The sequence below is a fragment of the Emys orbicularis genome, chromosome 20, assembly GCF_028017835.1.
Source record: "Emys orbicularis isolate rEmyOrb1 chromosome 20, rEmyOrb1.hap1, whole genome shotgun sequence".
Taxonomy (NCBI): Eukaryota; Metazoa; Chordata; order Testudines; family Emydidae; genus Emys; species Emys orbicularis.
In genome coordinates, this window is record NC_088702.1 from 22,958,550 (window position 1) to 22,973,935 (window position 15,386).

At 58.9% G+C, this 15,386-nt stretch overlaps 1 protein-coding gene across 2 annotated transcripts; it reads right to left on the reverse strand.

Moving 5' to 3' along the window:
• Window positions 1-2,569: 2,569 nt before the first annotated feature.
• On the reverse strand, window positions 2,570-10,589 carry LOC135892533 (persulfide dioxygenase ETHE1, mitochondrial-like). 2 transcript variants are annotated; one of them, XM_065420326.1, is made up of 7 exons: window positions 10,449-10,589; window positions 5,287-5,431; window positions 4,710-4,858; window positions 4,253-4,382; window positions 3,717-3,806; window positions 3,424-3,540; window positions 2,570-2,872 (listed from the first exon to the last, which is right to left on the reverse strand). In XM_065420326.1, exons 1-7 carry the CDS (start codon window positions 10,587-10,589, stop codon window positions 2,820-2,822), a joined length of 825 nt encoding a protein of 274 aa, XP_065276398.1. In that variant the 3' UTR covers window positions 2,570-2,819. The 2 variants fall into 2 exon arrangements, with proteins under 2 accessions (XP_065276398.1, XP_065276399.1); XM_065420327.1 differs by lacking the exon at window positions 10,449-10,589 and adding an exon at window positions 6,232-6,339.
• Between the last annotated feature and the right edge of the window lie 4,797 nt (window positions 10,590-15,386).

Below are 15,386 nucleotides of genomic sequence, written 5' to 3' on the forward strand. Positions count from 1 at the left end.
CCCCTCCCCCGCGGCAGCCCCCCCCCCGCCCTGAGGCGCCCCCCCGCGGCAGCTATCTCCCCCGGGAGCCGTGCGGGAGCTCCCCACCCCAGCTCAACTCTGCTCCGCCTCCTCCCCGAGCACGCCGCCCCCGCTCTAATTCTCCTCCCCTCCCAGGCTTGTGGCGCCAAACAGCTGATTGGCGCCGCAAGCCTGGGAGGCGGAAGAGGTGGACCGGCCGCTGCGCTGGGAGAGGGAGTCTGAGCCGCACGTGTCAGCGCGCCGCTGGCAGCCCAGCCCAGGAACGCTGTAAAAAACAATCGGGGCACCGCTTTTTGGTGCCCCCAAATCTTGGCGCCCTAGGCAACTGCCTAGTTTGCCTTAATGGTAGCACCGGCCCTGGGGGTAAGGCAGAGAGCAGAAGGCAGAGAGACGCATTAGCGCAGTGGGGTCTGCCCCAGTCTCTTCCCAGGCAGGGGTGAGGGGGCTCCCTGGTTCTCAGTGGGCAAATACACCCCAAGACCCACGTAGCTACTCCTCGCCCGCACACCCGTCCTCAGCTTCCCCTCCCTCATCAGGATTCTTGTCCCATGGACCGTTCCCCCTCGGCTGCCCCCGCCCTCAGGGCACAGCCCTGTGCCCTCATCTCTCCCTTCCCCTGGAGATTGACTTCCCTTTCCCATCCCACTGCCCCCCCCAGGCTCCAAAAAACCCCGCTCTACCACTGGGAAACCTCTCCTCCCCCACTCCACTGGGGGCCCTCTGCTTCCCCCTCACACCCCAACTGACCCCTTCTTTGCCTGGCCCACCCCCAAGTCCCTAGCACAGGGAGCCGGAGAACCCCGCTCCTGGAGAAGGGGACCTGCCTGCGCAGCGTGAAACTTGGGGGGGGAATAGGTGCCCCCCACCCTCCTGAAATGGCACCCCTGGCCAAGGCTCCCCATGGCTTCCCCACAGCTGCTTGGGTCAGCCCCACGCCTCTGCGGGTCAGGCGCAGTGACATGGACAAGGGGCGCACATGGGGGCTGCCTCCCAGTGGGGAGCACAGGCCCCTGGCTGCACAGAGGTTGGGGGATCACCCTGCAGCCCCCCGACACAGACTTGGCAGTGCTCCCGACACAGCAGCGGGGCCTGCCTCTCTGCAGCGGGCACACTGCAAGAGCGAGCGAGAGGGACAGCCTGGCACGCACGCCCAGCCCCAGTGGTGATTTACATCCCCCCGGCTGCTCCCAGCACGCCTGCTGCCGGGGAAGGGCGCATGGCCCCTCGCGTTCCTTCCCCAGCGGAATCTCATATTCTGCAGGGAAAGAAAAAAAATCTGGGGGGACCCAAATTCTGCATATGCGCAGTGGTGCACAATTGCCCAAGGAGTGTCTCACAGCTGCTGGCTGGCTAAGGTGTCCAACCCCCCTTATTTACCCAGACCCCCCTCTTGGTAGCCAAGAAGGGAGCCCTTTTGTAGCCCTGGTCCCTTCCCAGCATGCCTCGCTGCCCAGCTTACAACACCCATCAACCCTGGGGACTACATCTCCCACAATTCCTTTCTGCCAGGGCTGCAGCCTTAAAGGGGCAGCACCCCTTATTGGAGGGGGTGTCTGGGGCTGGCTCTATCCCAGCCCCATGGAGTTCACCAGGCAGAAAGACCTTTCCCACTCCAGCTGGGACGGAGCCCCGCCAGCACTGCACCTGGCTCTGGGGTGGTGCCCGGCTGGCTGGGCCTGTTGGCAGGGGTCAGGGTGGGTGGGAAAAGACTGAGGGGTGGGGGGGTTCCCTTTTTCAAGCAGTGGGGACTGTGGCCGGGGCTTACCCCTCCCTGGAGAGGAAGGAAAGGAAAAGGAAAAAACTATCACGCCGAGAGGAAGGGTGGGGGGCGAGTTCAGATCTCGGGAGTGGGGGAAAGGGATGGAAGCCGATTCTCCTTCCCTCTTGCCCTTTCTCTGGGCCAAGACCACGAGCAGGCTCCTGCTGCTGCTCCTGGGGCGGGAGGTGAGGGGGTCTGGGCCCCCTGGGGTATATGGGGGGAGAGCAAATCCAGGGAACAGGCTGGGAAAAGTGAGGGAGCAGCGCCCTCTGGTGGGTAACCGCCTTGTGAAGCAAACTCGATTCCAATAGGTACAACACAACTTTATTCTCGCAGCAGTGGTTCATTTCCAACCCCCCCCCCCCCCCCAAGACTAAGCCACATTCACAGACAGGGGCCCCCCCTCTCCCAGCCCAGAGTGGGGGAGCCCCGCTCCCAGCTCTAGGTCCGGAGGGGCTGACGCCCCACGGAGCAGAGACAGAGACAGTCCAGCTAGTGCAAACAGAGTGGGTGGGAAGCAGGGCCTGACAGAACCGAGCAGGGTCCGCCCAGGCACCCTGTCATTCAAATGCAGACTATGGGGGCCTGGGGCCACTCTCACACCCCAACGCCGGCTGCCGGGGTTCCCCGCTGTCTGCACACCAGGCTCAGGGAACGGGGGGGGGGCCTTTGCTCCCCGGGGGAGGCTAACGGGACGCTCCCACCCCACAGTGAATGCAGAGGAAGGTGCAAACTCCCTAATGCCAGACTGGGGGTGTCAGAGGAATTGGTGGGGACGTTGCAACGGGGGAAGGGAAGCTGCCATGGTTGAAGATCATTAACCCCCTCCCCACTTAAGGGATGCGCCCTCCAACTCAAGACCCCAAAGAGGGAGGCCCCAGATTTTGCTTAAGGGGAGGGACCCAAGTGAGAGTCAGGGACAGCCAGCCCCAGGCCAAAGGACCTTCCATCATCATAAGGATCAATGAGAGGGTGTGGCCTATGATGAGGTGGGTGGGTCTTAATATGAGAGGCGTGGCATTGGAGAAAGAGGGCGGGGCTAAGTCGCTGCATCCTGTATCCCACACTTGAGGTTCGCTGGGACGGCAAAATCTGCAGAGGATGAAAAAACAGAGACACGTTAGGCAGAGTGATGGGGCCCTGGCCTCGGCTACACCCCACGCCGGCCCTCAGCTGGGATAGAACCTGTCCTACCTCCGCTCTAACCACTAGACCCCCACTCCCCTCCCAGCCTCGGGAGAGAACCCAGGAGTCCTGGCTCCCAGCCCCCCCTGCTCTAACCACCAGACCCCCCTCCCCTCCCAGCCTCAGGAGAGAACCCAGGCGTCCAGGCTCCCAGCCCCCCCTCCGCTCTAACCACTAGACCCCCACTCCCCTCCCAGCCTTGGGAGAACCCAGGCGTCCGGGCTCCCAGCCCCCCCTGCTCTAACCACCAGACCCCACTCCCCTCCCAGCCTCGGGAGAGAACCCAGGCGTCCAGGCTCCCAGCCCCCCCTCCGCTCTAACCACTAGACCCCCACTCCCCTCCCAGCCTCGGGAGAACCCAGGAGTCCTGACTCCCAGCCCCCCCTGCTCTAACCACCAGACCCCACTCCCCTCCCAGCTTCAGGAGAGAACCCAGGCGTCCGGGCTCCCAGCCTCACCAATTTGTTGGGGTTGAGGAAGGTTCAAGTTGTTCATCAGCTGGACAAAGGCCTCGCAGCTCTGGGTCAGTCGGGGGTTCAGGGTCCTCTCTTCATCCACCGTCGACACCGTCTGGCCTGCAGGGGGCGCCAGGGGGTGGGTGAAATACCACACCAGCAGGGGGGGCCCCCACCCGGCTCCCTGGAGCACAGCGCCCCCTGGGCCGGGCTGGGGCATTGGGGTCAGCCCTGACTGCCCCACTGAGCCCCACCCCCTGCAGCACAGCGGCCCCTAGCGCCGCGCTCGGACTCACCCGTGTAGTCATGGGCGGGGTAGATCAGACAGTCTCCGGGGAGCGTGAAGATTTTCTCATGCACGGAGCGGTACAGGGTCTCCGAGGAGCCTGGAGGGCGGAGAGAAGTGGGGCCTGGTTACCACGGGGTGGGGAACACAGCCCCTGGCATGGCACCCCAGCAACCCCTGCAACTGCCTGGCCAAAGCTCCCTGGCATGGCACCCCCATCATCGCCCCAGCACCCACTGCCATCACCGTGGCAACCAGCAGCCATGTTCCCCAGGGCTATGGCGACTAGGAGGTGAACCCAGAGATGCTCCCTCCATCCCCATGGCAATCACCAATCATGTCCTAGAGATAACACCCCCCCACACACACCCCTCACCATGGCACTTCCTGGTCATGCCCAGCGGTTGTCACCATCGCCATGGCAGCCACCATCATCTCCAAGGGATGCACCCTCCTGTCCCCAGGGTAACCATTCACTACCCCTCCAAGAAACCCTCCCCCCGATAACACATACCCCCACCCCACCCCACCCCAGCTCGCCCTCACCCTGCTGGAAGTCGGTGCGGCCGCAGCCCCGGATCAGCAGCGCGTCCCCGGTGAAGGCCATGGTCCTGTCACTAAGCACGTAGGTCAGGCAGCCGTCCGTGTGTCCGGGGGTGGAGCGGGCTTCCAGGGCCTGCAGACAGGGGGAGCCAGCGACATGACCCTCCATGGGACCCAGGAATCCTGGCTCCCAGGATTCCCCCTGTACTAACCACTAGACCCCAGTCCCCTCCCAGAGCCGGGGAGAGAACCCAGGAGTCCTGGCTCCCAGCCCCCCTGCTCTGACCCCACTCAGCTCCCAGCGCTGGGGAGAAACACAGGAGTCTGAGCTCCCAATACTCCCCTCCCCGCACACACACGCTCTAATCACTAGAAACGCCCCCCCCGCCCCCCGCCCTCCCAGAGCCGGGGAGGGAACCCAGGAGTCCGGGCTCCCAGCCCCAGTGCCCAGGTGACTTACGAAGGCCCCGAATTCCAGGGCGTGGCCCTCGCGGATGAGGATGTCGGCCAAGGCCCCGCTGTCCCGGGAGATCACGCTGCGGCAGCCGGGCAGCATCTTCTTCAGCAGCCCGGTGCCTGTGATGTGGTCGGCGTGGCAGTGGGTGTTGGCTGCGTGGAGCAGAATCAGGGATTTACAGACGGGAACCCAACCCGTTCCCCCCTCGCCGAGCCAGCCAGTCCCTGCCCTGGGGCCGGATCGGGGCCGGTGCCCCCTAGAGGGGAAAGGCCCCCTTCCCTATTCCCCCCTCGCCGAGCCAGCCAGTCCCTGCCCTGGGGCCGGATCGGGGCCCCCTAGAGGGGAAAGGCCCCCTTCCCCATTCCCCGAGCCAGCCAGTCCCTGCCCTGGGGCCGGATCGGGGCCGGTGCCCCTAGAGGGGAAAGGCCCCATTCCCCGTTCTCCATCCCCCGAGCCAGCCAGTCCCTGCCCTGGGGCCGGATTGGGGCTGGTGCCCCCTAGAGGGTAAAGGCCCTGAGTGACCCCATTCCCTTCCACAACGAGACAGTCCCCATCCCGACCCCCTGGGAGCTGCTCTCACCTGCATACAGTAAGTTGAGGCCCAGCTCCCTCACCAGCTCCGCGTCCCGCTTGGCCGTCTCCAGAACCGGGTCGATCAGAACCGCCTCCTTGGTCTTCAGGTCCGCGAGCAGGTAGGTGTAGGTGCAGCTCACGGGCTCAAAGAGCTGTGGAGGGGAGATCCAGTTAGCACCGGCGGGGGGGGGGGGGAGGGGGGAGCCAGGACTCCTGGGTTCTACCCATGGTTCGGGTGCTATCCCTCCTGCCCCTCCTTCCCCATCAGTCATTCCCAGCTCCAGGCTCCCTGCCAGGGGCTGCCGTTCGAGGGCTCGATGCCAAGGCAGCCAGGTGACTGGCCTGCCACCCGCCTGGCCCGCTGCCCTGGAGAGGGATGGGAAACCAGCGGATCTGCTGCCCTGGGAGCGGACAGGAAGCCAGGAGTCCTGTAGGCAGGGCGGGGAAGTTACAGCACCACGGATCAGATCAGACTAGCAATAAGGAGGGCTGGGCTTTCCTGACTGCCAGAGCATGTCCTTCTGGGGAGAGAACCCAGGAGTCCTGGCTCACAGCCCTGCCCCCCTGCTCTAACCACCAGACCCCACTCCCCTCCCAGAGCCGGGGAGAGAACCCAGGAGTCCTGGCTCCCAACCCCCACTGTTCTAACCACCAGACCCCACTCCCCTCCCAGAGCCGGGGAGAGAACCTAGGAGTCCTGGCTCCCAGCCCTCCTGCTCTAACCCACCAGACCCCACTCCCCTCCCAGAGCCAGGGAGAGAACCCAGGAGTCCGGGCTCCCAGCCCCCCCTGCTCTAACCACCAGACCCCACTCCCCTCCCAGAGCCAGGGAGAGAACCCAGGTGTCCTGGCTCCCGGCCCCCCCTGCTCTGAGCCCCTAGACCCCCACTGCCCTCCCAGAGCCGGGAGAGAACCCAGGTGTCCGGGCTCCCAGCCCCCAGGCCCGGCTCACCTGCCGGAAGAGCAGCCCCTGGCGCTGGGCGCGGCGGGTGCAGTAGGGTCGCAGGGGCAGGGCCCGCCGGGCAGCGGCCGCGGCCGGGCAGCTCCGGGACAGCCACATGCCGGGGTCACGGGCGCTGCGCTGGTGCCAGCTGCGGGGACGGGCCCTTTAAATGCCAGGGGTTGGGGAGGACGGGAGGGGGCGGGGACAGGGAGCCCGGAGCCCTTAAAGGGACAGCTGCACATGGGGGGGGGGGGGGGGAGCTGGGTCCGGGGACATAGAGAGGAAGGGTAACACCCACACAAATACACACTCACACACACTAGGGAAGGGTAACAAACAGATACACACACTAGGGAAGGTTAATACAAGCGGATACCCTTCCCTAGTGTGTGTAACACCCACACAGAGAGACACGTGCATAGAGATATGGAGTGCCACACATGTACACGCGGCGATATAATTACACACAGGGTTCCAGATGCACACACACGGCCCTCTCACAGACACGCACACACTCCCTGGAATACAATTATATACACAGCAGCCCTGGCACATGCACACACACACACACACACACACACAGATAGAGATACAATTCAACACACACTGGGTTACACACAGATCCAGAGTCCCCCTCTCTGTCTCACAATGCACACAGGGTTACACTTACAGACACAGCCACTCTGGGCTACAGTCACGCTGGCACACCCCAGGTGCACCAAGAACAAGACACAAGCACTCACAGGCCAGCCTCTTTGGAAACACACACTCACACACAGTAAAGAGTTACCCCCTGCAACCTGTTAGTTGCACTGGTTTGTTATTGTAGGGTCTTCCAAGAACATTAGCAAACACATGGAAGAGGGTATAACGCTGGGCCCACAGCCACAGATCAAGACCCCTTTAAATATGCAAATGAAGGTCGCAATCCCCCATACACATCCTATCCTGATTGGTCCATTCTGCAGGACAGCTCCCGGGCTGGTAGTTTCATTTCCTGTTCATCTTATTAACCCTACAAATACCAAATATAGGGGAGGCCACCTCACCTAGTGGAAAGAGAGCGGGGGGAGGGGGTGTTGGAGCCAGGACTCCTGGGTTCTCTCCCCGGCTCTGGGAGGGGAGTGGAGTCTAGTGGTTAGAGCAGAGGGGGCTGGGAGCCAGGACTCCTGGGTTCTATCCCTGGTTCTGGGAGGGGAGTGGGGGCTGGTGGATTAGAGCAGAGGGGGCTGGGAACCAGGACACCTGTGTTCTCTCCCCGGCTCTGGGAGGGGAGCAGGGGCTGGTGGTTAAAGCAGGGGGGGCTGGGAGCCAGGACTCCTGGGTTCTATCCCTGGTTCTGGGAGGGGAGTGGGGGCTGGTGGATTAGAGCAGAGGAGGCTGGGAGCCAGGACACCTGGGTTCTGTCCCCGGCTCTGGGAGGGGAGTGAGATCTAGTGGTTAGAGCAGGGCGGGCGCTGTCCACAAGGACCAGGGGACTTTGACTGTCGGGCTGGTCTCTGCCCTTTGCCAAAGAAGCAGCTGAGATTAACCCTTCACCTGCCTGCCCTTTCCTCCGGACATGTGCCCCTGCCAGGCAGCCCAGGTGGGAGAGGGTTAGAAACGCAGGGAGCAGTTCAGCGCCCGGGATGCGGATACAAGGGGTTAAAGAAGGGGGTGGGTGGGAAGAAGTGACGTCACTGTTTATAGTCTTGGCCATATGGACTTCGTTCCCAGGGCACAAGTCAGGACTCCCAGCCCAGCCCCTAGATAGAAGTACTGGGTGTGAGCTCCAGTCATTAAAGGGGTGTGGCAGGGCTGGGAGCCAGGACTCCTGGGTTCTCTAGAGATGAGCACATACTGTGCAGTCCGGTTGCCTGTTGGGTCCGGGTCCCCGGGGGTGTGACACAATCATTCCCTTCTGGCTGCGCTGTGGTTACCAGGCCTGTGCTGGCTTGGGGCAGGGGATGATTTGGGGCCCCCGGGAGCAGGCTGGGAATGTGCCATCTGGGTGCAGGGCTGGGGAGACGGAGCCGCTGGGTGCGAAGAGACGGTAACGCCTGCTGGGCTGTCGGAGGTGATTGTATCTGGGAGGGAGAGATTTACCAACCGGCAACTGAAGCCATGATGGAGAGGGGGAGGGAAAGGAACAGAGCCAAGGAGTCCTGGCTCTCAGCTACATCTGTTCTAACCACTAGACCCCACTCCCCTCCCAGAGCCAGGGAGAGAACCCAGGCGTCCTGGCTCCCAATCCCCTCCTTTGCCCTCAGGGTGTAGTTACAGTAGCGCTGAACTCTGCCCTCCTTTCGGCCATTGTGGGCAGTGACAGTCGCCACAGGCAGAATTATCACCCCCTTGCCCTCTCGGGCACCCCCTCCCCCCAGTGGAGTCCCCCCATCTCACTAAGGAAGTACTGGTCACTGGCCAGCCAGGCGCCTCCTCCAGCCTCGGCCTGATCTCTAGGATTTCACCTAATTGCTCCCCTGCTTCCAATCCTGCGGTTTTTTGCTTTTCAAGAAGCAGCTGAGCGGTTTGTTGAGTGGCTGGGTAGCTCTAATGGGTTAGAGCCGGGGGCCAGGACTCCTGGGTTCTCTCCCTGGCTCTGGGAGGGGAGCAGAATCTAATGGGTTTGAGGAGGGGTGGGGTGCAGGGAGTTAACCCTTCTCTTCTCCCCTTGCCACAGGATGTTTTCCGTATTTATCTGCTCCATCAATGATTTTTTTCTACAGAAATTAAAATAAAATATAGAGCCAAAGCCACTGAGCTCAGGGAGACCCTACAATAATAAGCCAGCGGATGTAGTGCCAGTACTCAGGGCAGACCCTATAATGAACAGCATGCACAGTCACCCAGAGCTCATAAGCAACCCAACAGTAATAACCCTAGGCTATGCAGTCCAAGATCTCCAGAGAGACCCTACAATAAACAAACGAATGTGCGTAGCCCCAGAACTCTGGAGAGAGCCAACAATGCATTAGTGTCTGTAGCCCCAGTGCACATGAGGGACCCTACAGTAAACAAACATGCCAGTGCAGCACCAGAGCTCACAGGAGACCCTACAATAAACAACCCAGAGACCCTAATAAACCAGCCCCGTGTGCCTGGGAGGGGAGACCAAGCCTGGAACTGCCTGCTGCTGAGAGCTGCGGGGGGGGGGGGGGGACGCATAGAAAGAACAGCCACAGCGCGTTTGCACGATGAATTTTGTCCCTCACACCTCGCCATAGACATCAGCCCGAGCTGATGAGAGAAAGCAAGTGGGCGCGCTCAGGGGAGTCATGACGCGGCCCCGTGCGGGCACTTGGTACAGCCGAGTGCTCGCTCCCTGCTCCTGGCCCCTCCCAGCGGCTAGGTTGATTCGGCCGCGTCCGGCAGCGGCTCCTCCCTCTCCCTTCATGGTGGATTCGGCTGCGTCCGCCCCCTGGGGATTCCCCCCCCCCCCACTGAGCCTCCTGCATTGTCCCCTCCCCATGCTGTGTCAGGACGCCTGGGTTCTCTCCCTGGCTCTGCGAGGGGAGTGGGAACTAGGGGGCTGGGAGGGGCTGGGAGCCAGGACTCCTGGGTTCTTTCTTTGGCTCTGGGTGGGGGGTGGGAGAGGCTGGGAGCCAGGATGCCTGGGTTCTCTCCCTCGCTCTGCGAGGGGAGTGGGAACTAGGGGGCTGGGAGCCAGGACTCCTGGGTTCTCTCCCTGGCACCAGGAGGGGAGTGTCGTCTTGTGGTTAGAGCCGGCAGGGGGGCTGGGAATCAAGTCCCAGAGGCAGGAATGGAACCTAGAAGTCCTGACTCCTTGGCAATTACCCACAGGCCACCCTCCCCTTCTGCTGCTGGAAATAGAACCCAGGAGTCCTAGGGGGCACAGAGGCCTGTATAAGGGTGAACCTCCCCTCTTATGAAACAGGGCTCAGGCACCTTGTCGGGGAGCTGGGAGCCTGCACGCCCAGGCTGACAAATAGAAAACTCTGGGGAAATTAAATGCAAAAGACTCCAGTTAGCGCTTCCTTACAGGGCTGGGCTATTCAACGCCCCTCAGCTTATCCCACCGCTACCACCAGCTCTGCCCTGAAAGCCTCAGACACAGGATTTTCCCTTCTCCCCTCTGCACGTCCCAAACCAACCAGAGCCAGGGCTCTTGATGGCCCGCCGGTCCTGCACCCTTTAGAGTGGGATCCCCGAGGAGAAAGCTGCCCATCTACATACGTCTGTCCCATCTTCGTTACCCTCATTTCTCAGAATTAAAGGGTTAATACCTCCCATCTCCGGCCAGTGGGCTGGTTTCTCTCCCTCTTTTGCTGTCTGCCCCAGTTTTCTTTTCTGGCCTCTCTGGGTGAGAGAAAATTCAGGGACCAGGTAGGTACCAGGTCTCCGGAGGGAAGCAGCAGATATTCCATCGGCCAGGCCGGGCTGTTGGAGAGTGAAGGAGAGGGTCCTGAATTGGGAGGGGCAGATATTAGGTGTTTGACGATAGCACCTAAAGGTGCTGATCAAGATAGGAAACGAGATCAAGGCTCCCACTACGCCGGGCGCTGCCCAGACCCCAACCGAGATCAGGGCCCCTGGTATATGGGGTCAGTACGTGGGGCTGGATCTATGGGAGTTCTGTGGGGCTGGAATGGGGGCTGGGGGCTCCCCCAGGCACCCAGGGGGTCTCTAGCCGGGTCCCCCTGACTGACTCTGGCCCCATGCACTGCCCGGACACTGCCCCCACCCAGCAGCTGGCTGTGCTGCGCCCATCACCCCGGGCCGGGGGGTCTGAGGCGAGGCCCAGGGACCAGCGGCTGGAGCAGGCCAGGGATGGGGGGGACGGGGACGACAGGTGAGCAGGGGGATTGGGACAGGTGAGCGAGGGGTTAGGAGACAGATGGGCAGGAGATGGGGACAGGTGGGCAGGAGATGGGGACAGGTGAGTGGAGGGATGAGAGACAGGTGAGCACAGGGGATGGGGACAGGTGAGTTGGGGGTTGGGGACAGGTGAGGTGGGGGTTGGGAGACAGGTGAGCGGAGGGGATGGGGGACAGGTGAGCGGAGGGGATGGGGGACAGGTGAGCGGAGGGGATGGGGAGACAGGTGAGTGGAGGGGATAGGGACAGGTGAGTTGGGGGTTGGGAGACAGGTGGGCAGGAGATGGGGACAGGTGAGCAGGGGGTTGGGAGACAGGTGGGTGGGAGATGGGGACAGGTGAGCCCAGGGGATAGGGACAGATGGGGGATGGGGACAGGTGAGTTGGGGGTTGGGAGACAAGTGGGCAGGAGATGGGGACAGGTGAGTGGGGGGATGGGGACAGGTAAGCAGGGGATGGGGTATAGGGGGATGGCTGGAGGTATAGGGGGATGGGGGATGGGGGGCTAGAAGGGGGGCTGGTCCCAGAGGGACGATGGCCGAGTGTAACACAAGGATCGGGTTTGGCCCCGTTTGTATTTTGGGCGGGGTGTCAATGGGGCCGGAGCCCCAGCAGGCGGGAACTGGCCGTCGCTCTGTGGACGTTCCCCATCTCATTCACACCAGGGCCTTTCCCCTGTGTAAATCCCATCGCCCTGATCTTGGCCTGAATCCGGCCCCCGAGACTGGATTCCTGCTTGTTGGGCCCAAATCCCGCCCAGAGGACGAAATTCCAGCCGCTGCTGGTGAGATAGATGCAGGCCAGGCTGGATCATTGGTGCGTGACAGCGAGGTGACACCAGCGAGACGCCCGAGCGCCAGCACCATGTGGATTGGGGGGAATGGGAGACCATCGATAATCATCAAATGCCATCATTCACTGCAGGGCCCAGGTATCACTGTGCGTCTGTGCAGCACCCGGCGCGATGGGGCCCCAATCTCGGTCGGGGTCTGGGCAGCGCCTAGCACAATGGGGCCCTGATCTTGGTCAGGTCTGGGCAGCACCCGGCCCGACGGGGCCCCGATCTCAGTCAAGGTCTGGGCAGCACCCGGCCCGACAGGGCCCTGATCTCGGTCGGGGTCTGGGCAGCGCCCGGCACAATGGGGCCCCGATCTCAATTGGGGTCTGGGCAGTGCCCAGCGTGAAGGGGCCCTGATCTCAATCGGGGTCTGTGTTTATTGTTATACAATCTCTAATTTATAATATTATGTTAACCAACAATATGGTAATACTTATAAATGATATAATTAATTATTAATATTTTAAATGAGAGATTGAACAATAATTTATATTATAAATACATTATTCGTAATTATTTATTATATATTAGAGATTGTATATTATATATGTTAATATAATTTTTTTATAATAATTAACAAATAATCATAACTAATGATAACTACTATTTATCATTTATAACACTTTATATCATAAATGATAAATTAGTATTATAAATTAGGGACTATATATTAACACTACTTTATATTATAAATGAGAAATTAGTCATTATTTATTAAGTATTATAAATTAGGGACTATATATTATATATTAAAATACTTTATGTTCTAAATGATACCTTATTAGTAAGGCTAAGCTTTTGTCACTATTTTGTTCCTGACTTTTACTAAAAATAGTGACAGGTCACGGCTTCCGTGAATTTTTCTTTTTTGCCCATGACCTGTCCCTGACTTTTACTAAAAATATCCCGGACAAAATGGGGATCGGTGTGGCCCACACCGCCTGATGCGGGGCAGCTGCACTGAGGCTGCGGGGTACCCCTGCCACCCGCAGCTCAGGGGTTTCCCCGCTGCAGCCAGGAGCTGCAGGGGCCACCAGAGGCGATGGAGGTACCCCGCAGCTTCCGACCACCGCAGGCTGAAGTCACGGAGGTGGCTGGAAGTCACGGATTTCATGACTAAATCAGTCTTAATGATTAGTAATTATCGATCGTTAATTGTAAATTAGCGCTGGTATACTCACTCTGTATTAACCACCAATCGTACTTTCTATTAGATGATAAACGCTTGATTCTTCTCCTCGCCTTCGGCCTGTCTCTCTGGGGCTGGTTGGTCTCCATTCCCGTCTGTCTTGGAGCAGTTCCTGAGACGCTGCTGTTCACCAAACCCCAGCTAACGTTGGGTCTCTACCAACCCTGCTTTTACCCGCCACAGCTAACGTAAATCCCCCGTTTCCTGGCTGTTCTTCCGATCTTCTTCCCCCCTGGCCAAACCGTCCAAGCTGGATCCCCTCCACGATTCTAGAATCAGTGCCAGCTTCATCCTTCCCCGAATTCATTCGTTCCGAGCACGGTTCGGCCTTGTTACTCCCAGGGTCCAGTTGAATGGGTTTATTCCCACTCTCTGCACGATCTACCTCAGTCGCTTCCTCCGTCACCAGCGTTCGGCACCATACCCGCTACAGTCCCGATTACCGACTCCTAGTTCTGACTTGGCATTGTGCGGGCCAGCCTCCTCCCACAGATCACGCCTCACCTTTCTTTATGTACTCGGCCCCTTTCCTGCTTTGCTTCTAAGATCCTTGCGGAGTTCCCCATTTTCCTGCTGCAGGGGCTGGCGCCAGGTTGGCCGCTGGCCGTAAGCCTTTGCAAAGACATAAATGACTGATTGGTTGTGTTAATTATTAATATTTTGTTGTAAAGCCCAGATTGCACGTTTAATGAACAGCAATGAGTCTTGTTACACCTCGCCTTGGAAGGGGTCAGTTTTTATCAGTAAACATTGATAAAAGTCAATTTCACCCACGCAAACCGATGGAAAAACTTCCTATTGATGAGCATCGAACTGTCCAGACGGGCGACGTGAGACCAGCGCTGCTGGGGAACAGAGCAGAGCTGGAGTTCAGGGTATTTGCCTTGTCCATGTCGACAAGGTGTGTTGTAAAGGGTAGAAAGCTTTCACTTTTTGAAATCACCATTTAGTCATCAAATAATTATTGTCCGACCCACCCTGTTGTGTGACTGCCCCGTCACTTCCCGCAGCAGTGAACATTTAAATCAGGGGGGGAAATTTAAAATGCTTTAAATAAAAAATTGATATGTCAAAAATTCTAAAACTCAAATTGTCAAGCCTAATTATATGTTAACCATTAGTTAATTATTAATAAGTATTAATTATTGCTATACTCTCAACAGATCTTGGATGATAGATTATCAATGATCAGTTACCAATTATTATAACCAGGTGACAATGTGTTGGGTACAAATCGATAGTTGCTCAGTAAAATTAATCAGATGAAAGAATGTGACGGAAAAGAAATAACAAAAATAACAAAGATAAATTGTGGACTGGGAAATTTCTGTAGCAGGTTACAAAAAAAAGTTAAGTAACAAAAATAACTTTACCCAGATTTTAATTTTTAAACTGTTGTAGGTGAAATTTAACCAATTTGCTAAAAGAATTGAGAGCGAGAAAATACTAAACAACAGAGTCAAAACTAAATCAGCCTTGAGGGGGATAAATCACTGGTACGGGGGTGTGATCCAGCACAAACCCTAGAGGGGAAAGGGCCCCCCAGAGCCAGCGCCCCACTCCCAGACCTGGACGCTTCTTTGGATCAAGATATATTTCCCCCCACATCTTGTGGTGAAAGAGGCAGATTTGTGGGGGCAGGCAGGACCAAGGAGACCTGGGCAGCACTTCTGACCCCTGTTATTTCTATCGCTCAGTCCGGTCTATTATTGGTGTATCAGGGTAGGACTGAGGACCCCACCGCGCCAGGTGCTGCACAAACACGGAGACACTCCTGGCCCCCCAGCGCTCACCATCTAAGCATCAGCCCCCCCGGCCCGGATTTCCATCCCCGTGGGGCTGGGGATGCAAAGCTCAGGTGCCCTTTGTTCTGAGGGACCCAGCCCCCCCCCCAGGGCGCAGGCAGGGTTGACCCATTTATAGAAGCTTCTTCCAGTGTCTGTGTGTCTTGTGTGTGGAACACTCCCCACATACACCCCATGGGGAGGACAGGGCGGGGGGAGAGAAATTCGCTCATTTTATTTTCTTGGTACAAATGGTACTTTGGTACCCGAAATCTAAACAAAAGTAATAACGACTGTGTCCATCCATCCATCCTCTGCCGAAGGGGCTGACTGCCCCCCCCCCAATCTTACACACATCACCACCCGGGGAGTCTTGAACTCCCCCAACCCCTCCTCGAGGTTCCAGACTCCAGCTCAACAGCCCCCCACCCAGGTCCGAGTGCCCCTCAATTCCAACCCGCAGCCCACTGCTATCCCAGCCCTGGGCTCCCTTCCCCCCCCCAAGCTCTTCCAGTGCCCCTCCCGCCTCTGTCCCTG

Bases quoted from the DNA above. Each gene is read 5' to 3' on its own strand.
- LOC135892533 (XM_065420326.1), bottom strand. From the start codon at position 10,589: ATGGAATATCTGCTGCTTCCCTCCGGAGACCTGGTACCTACCTGGTCC. The intron at 4,859-5,286 runs GTGAGAGCAGCT...TGCTCCACGCAG, and splicing joins CCTCAACTTACTGTATGCAG to CCAACACCCACTGCCACGCC. The intron at 2,873-3,423 runs GTGAGGCTGGGA...CATCCTCTGCAG, and splicing joins TCCTCAACCCCAACAAATTG to ATTTTGCCGTCCCAGCGAAC.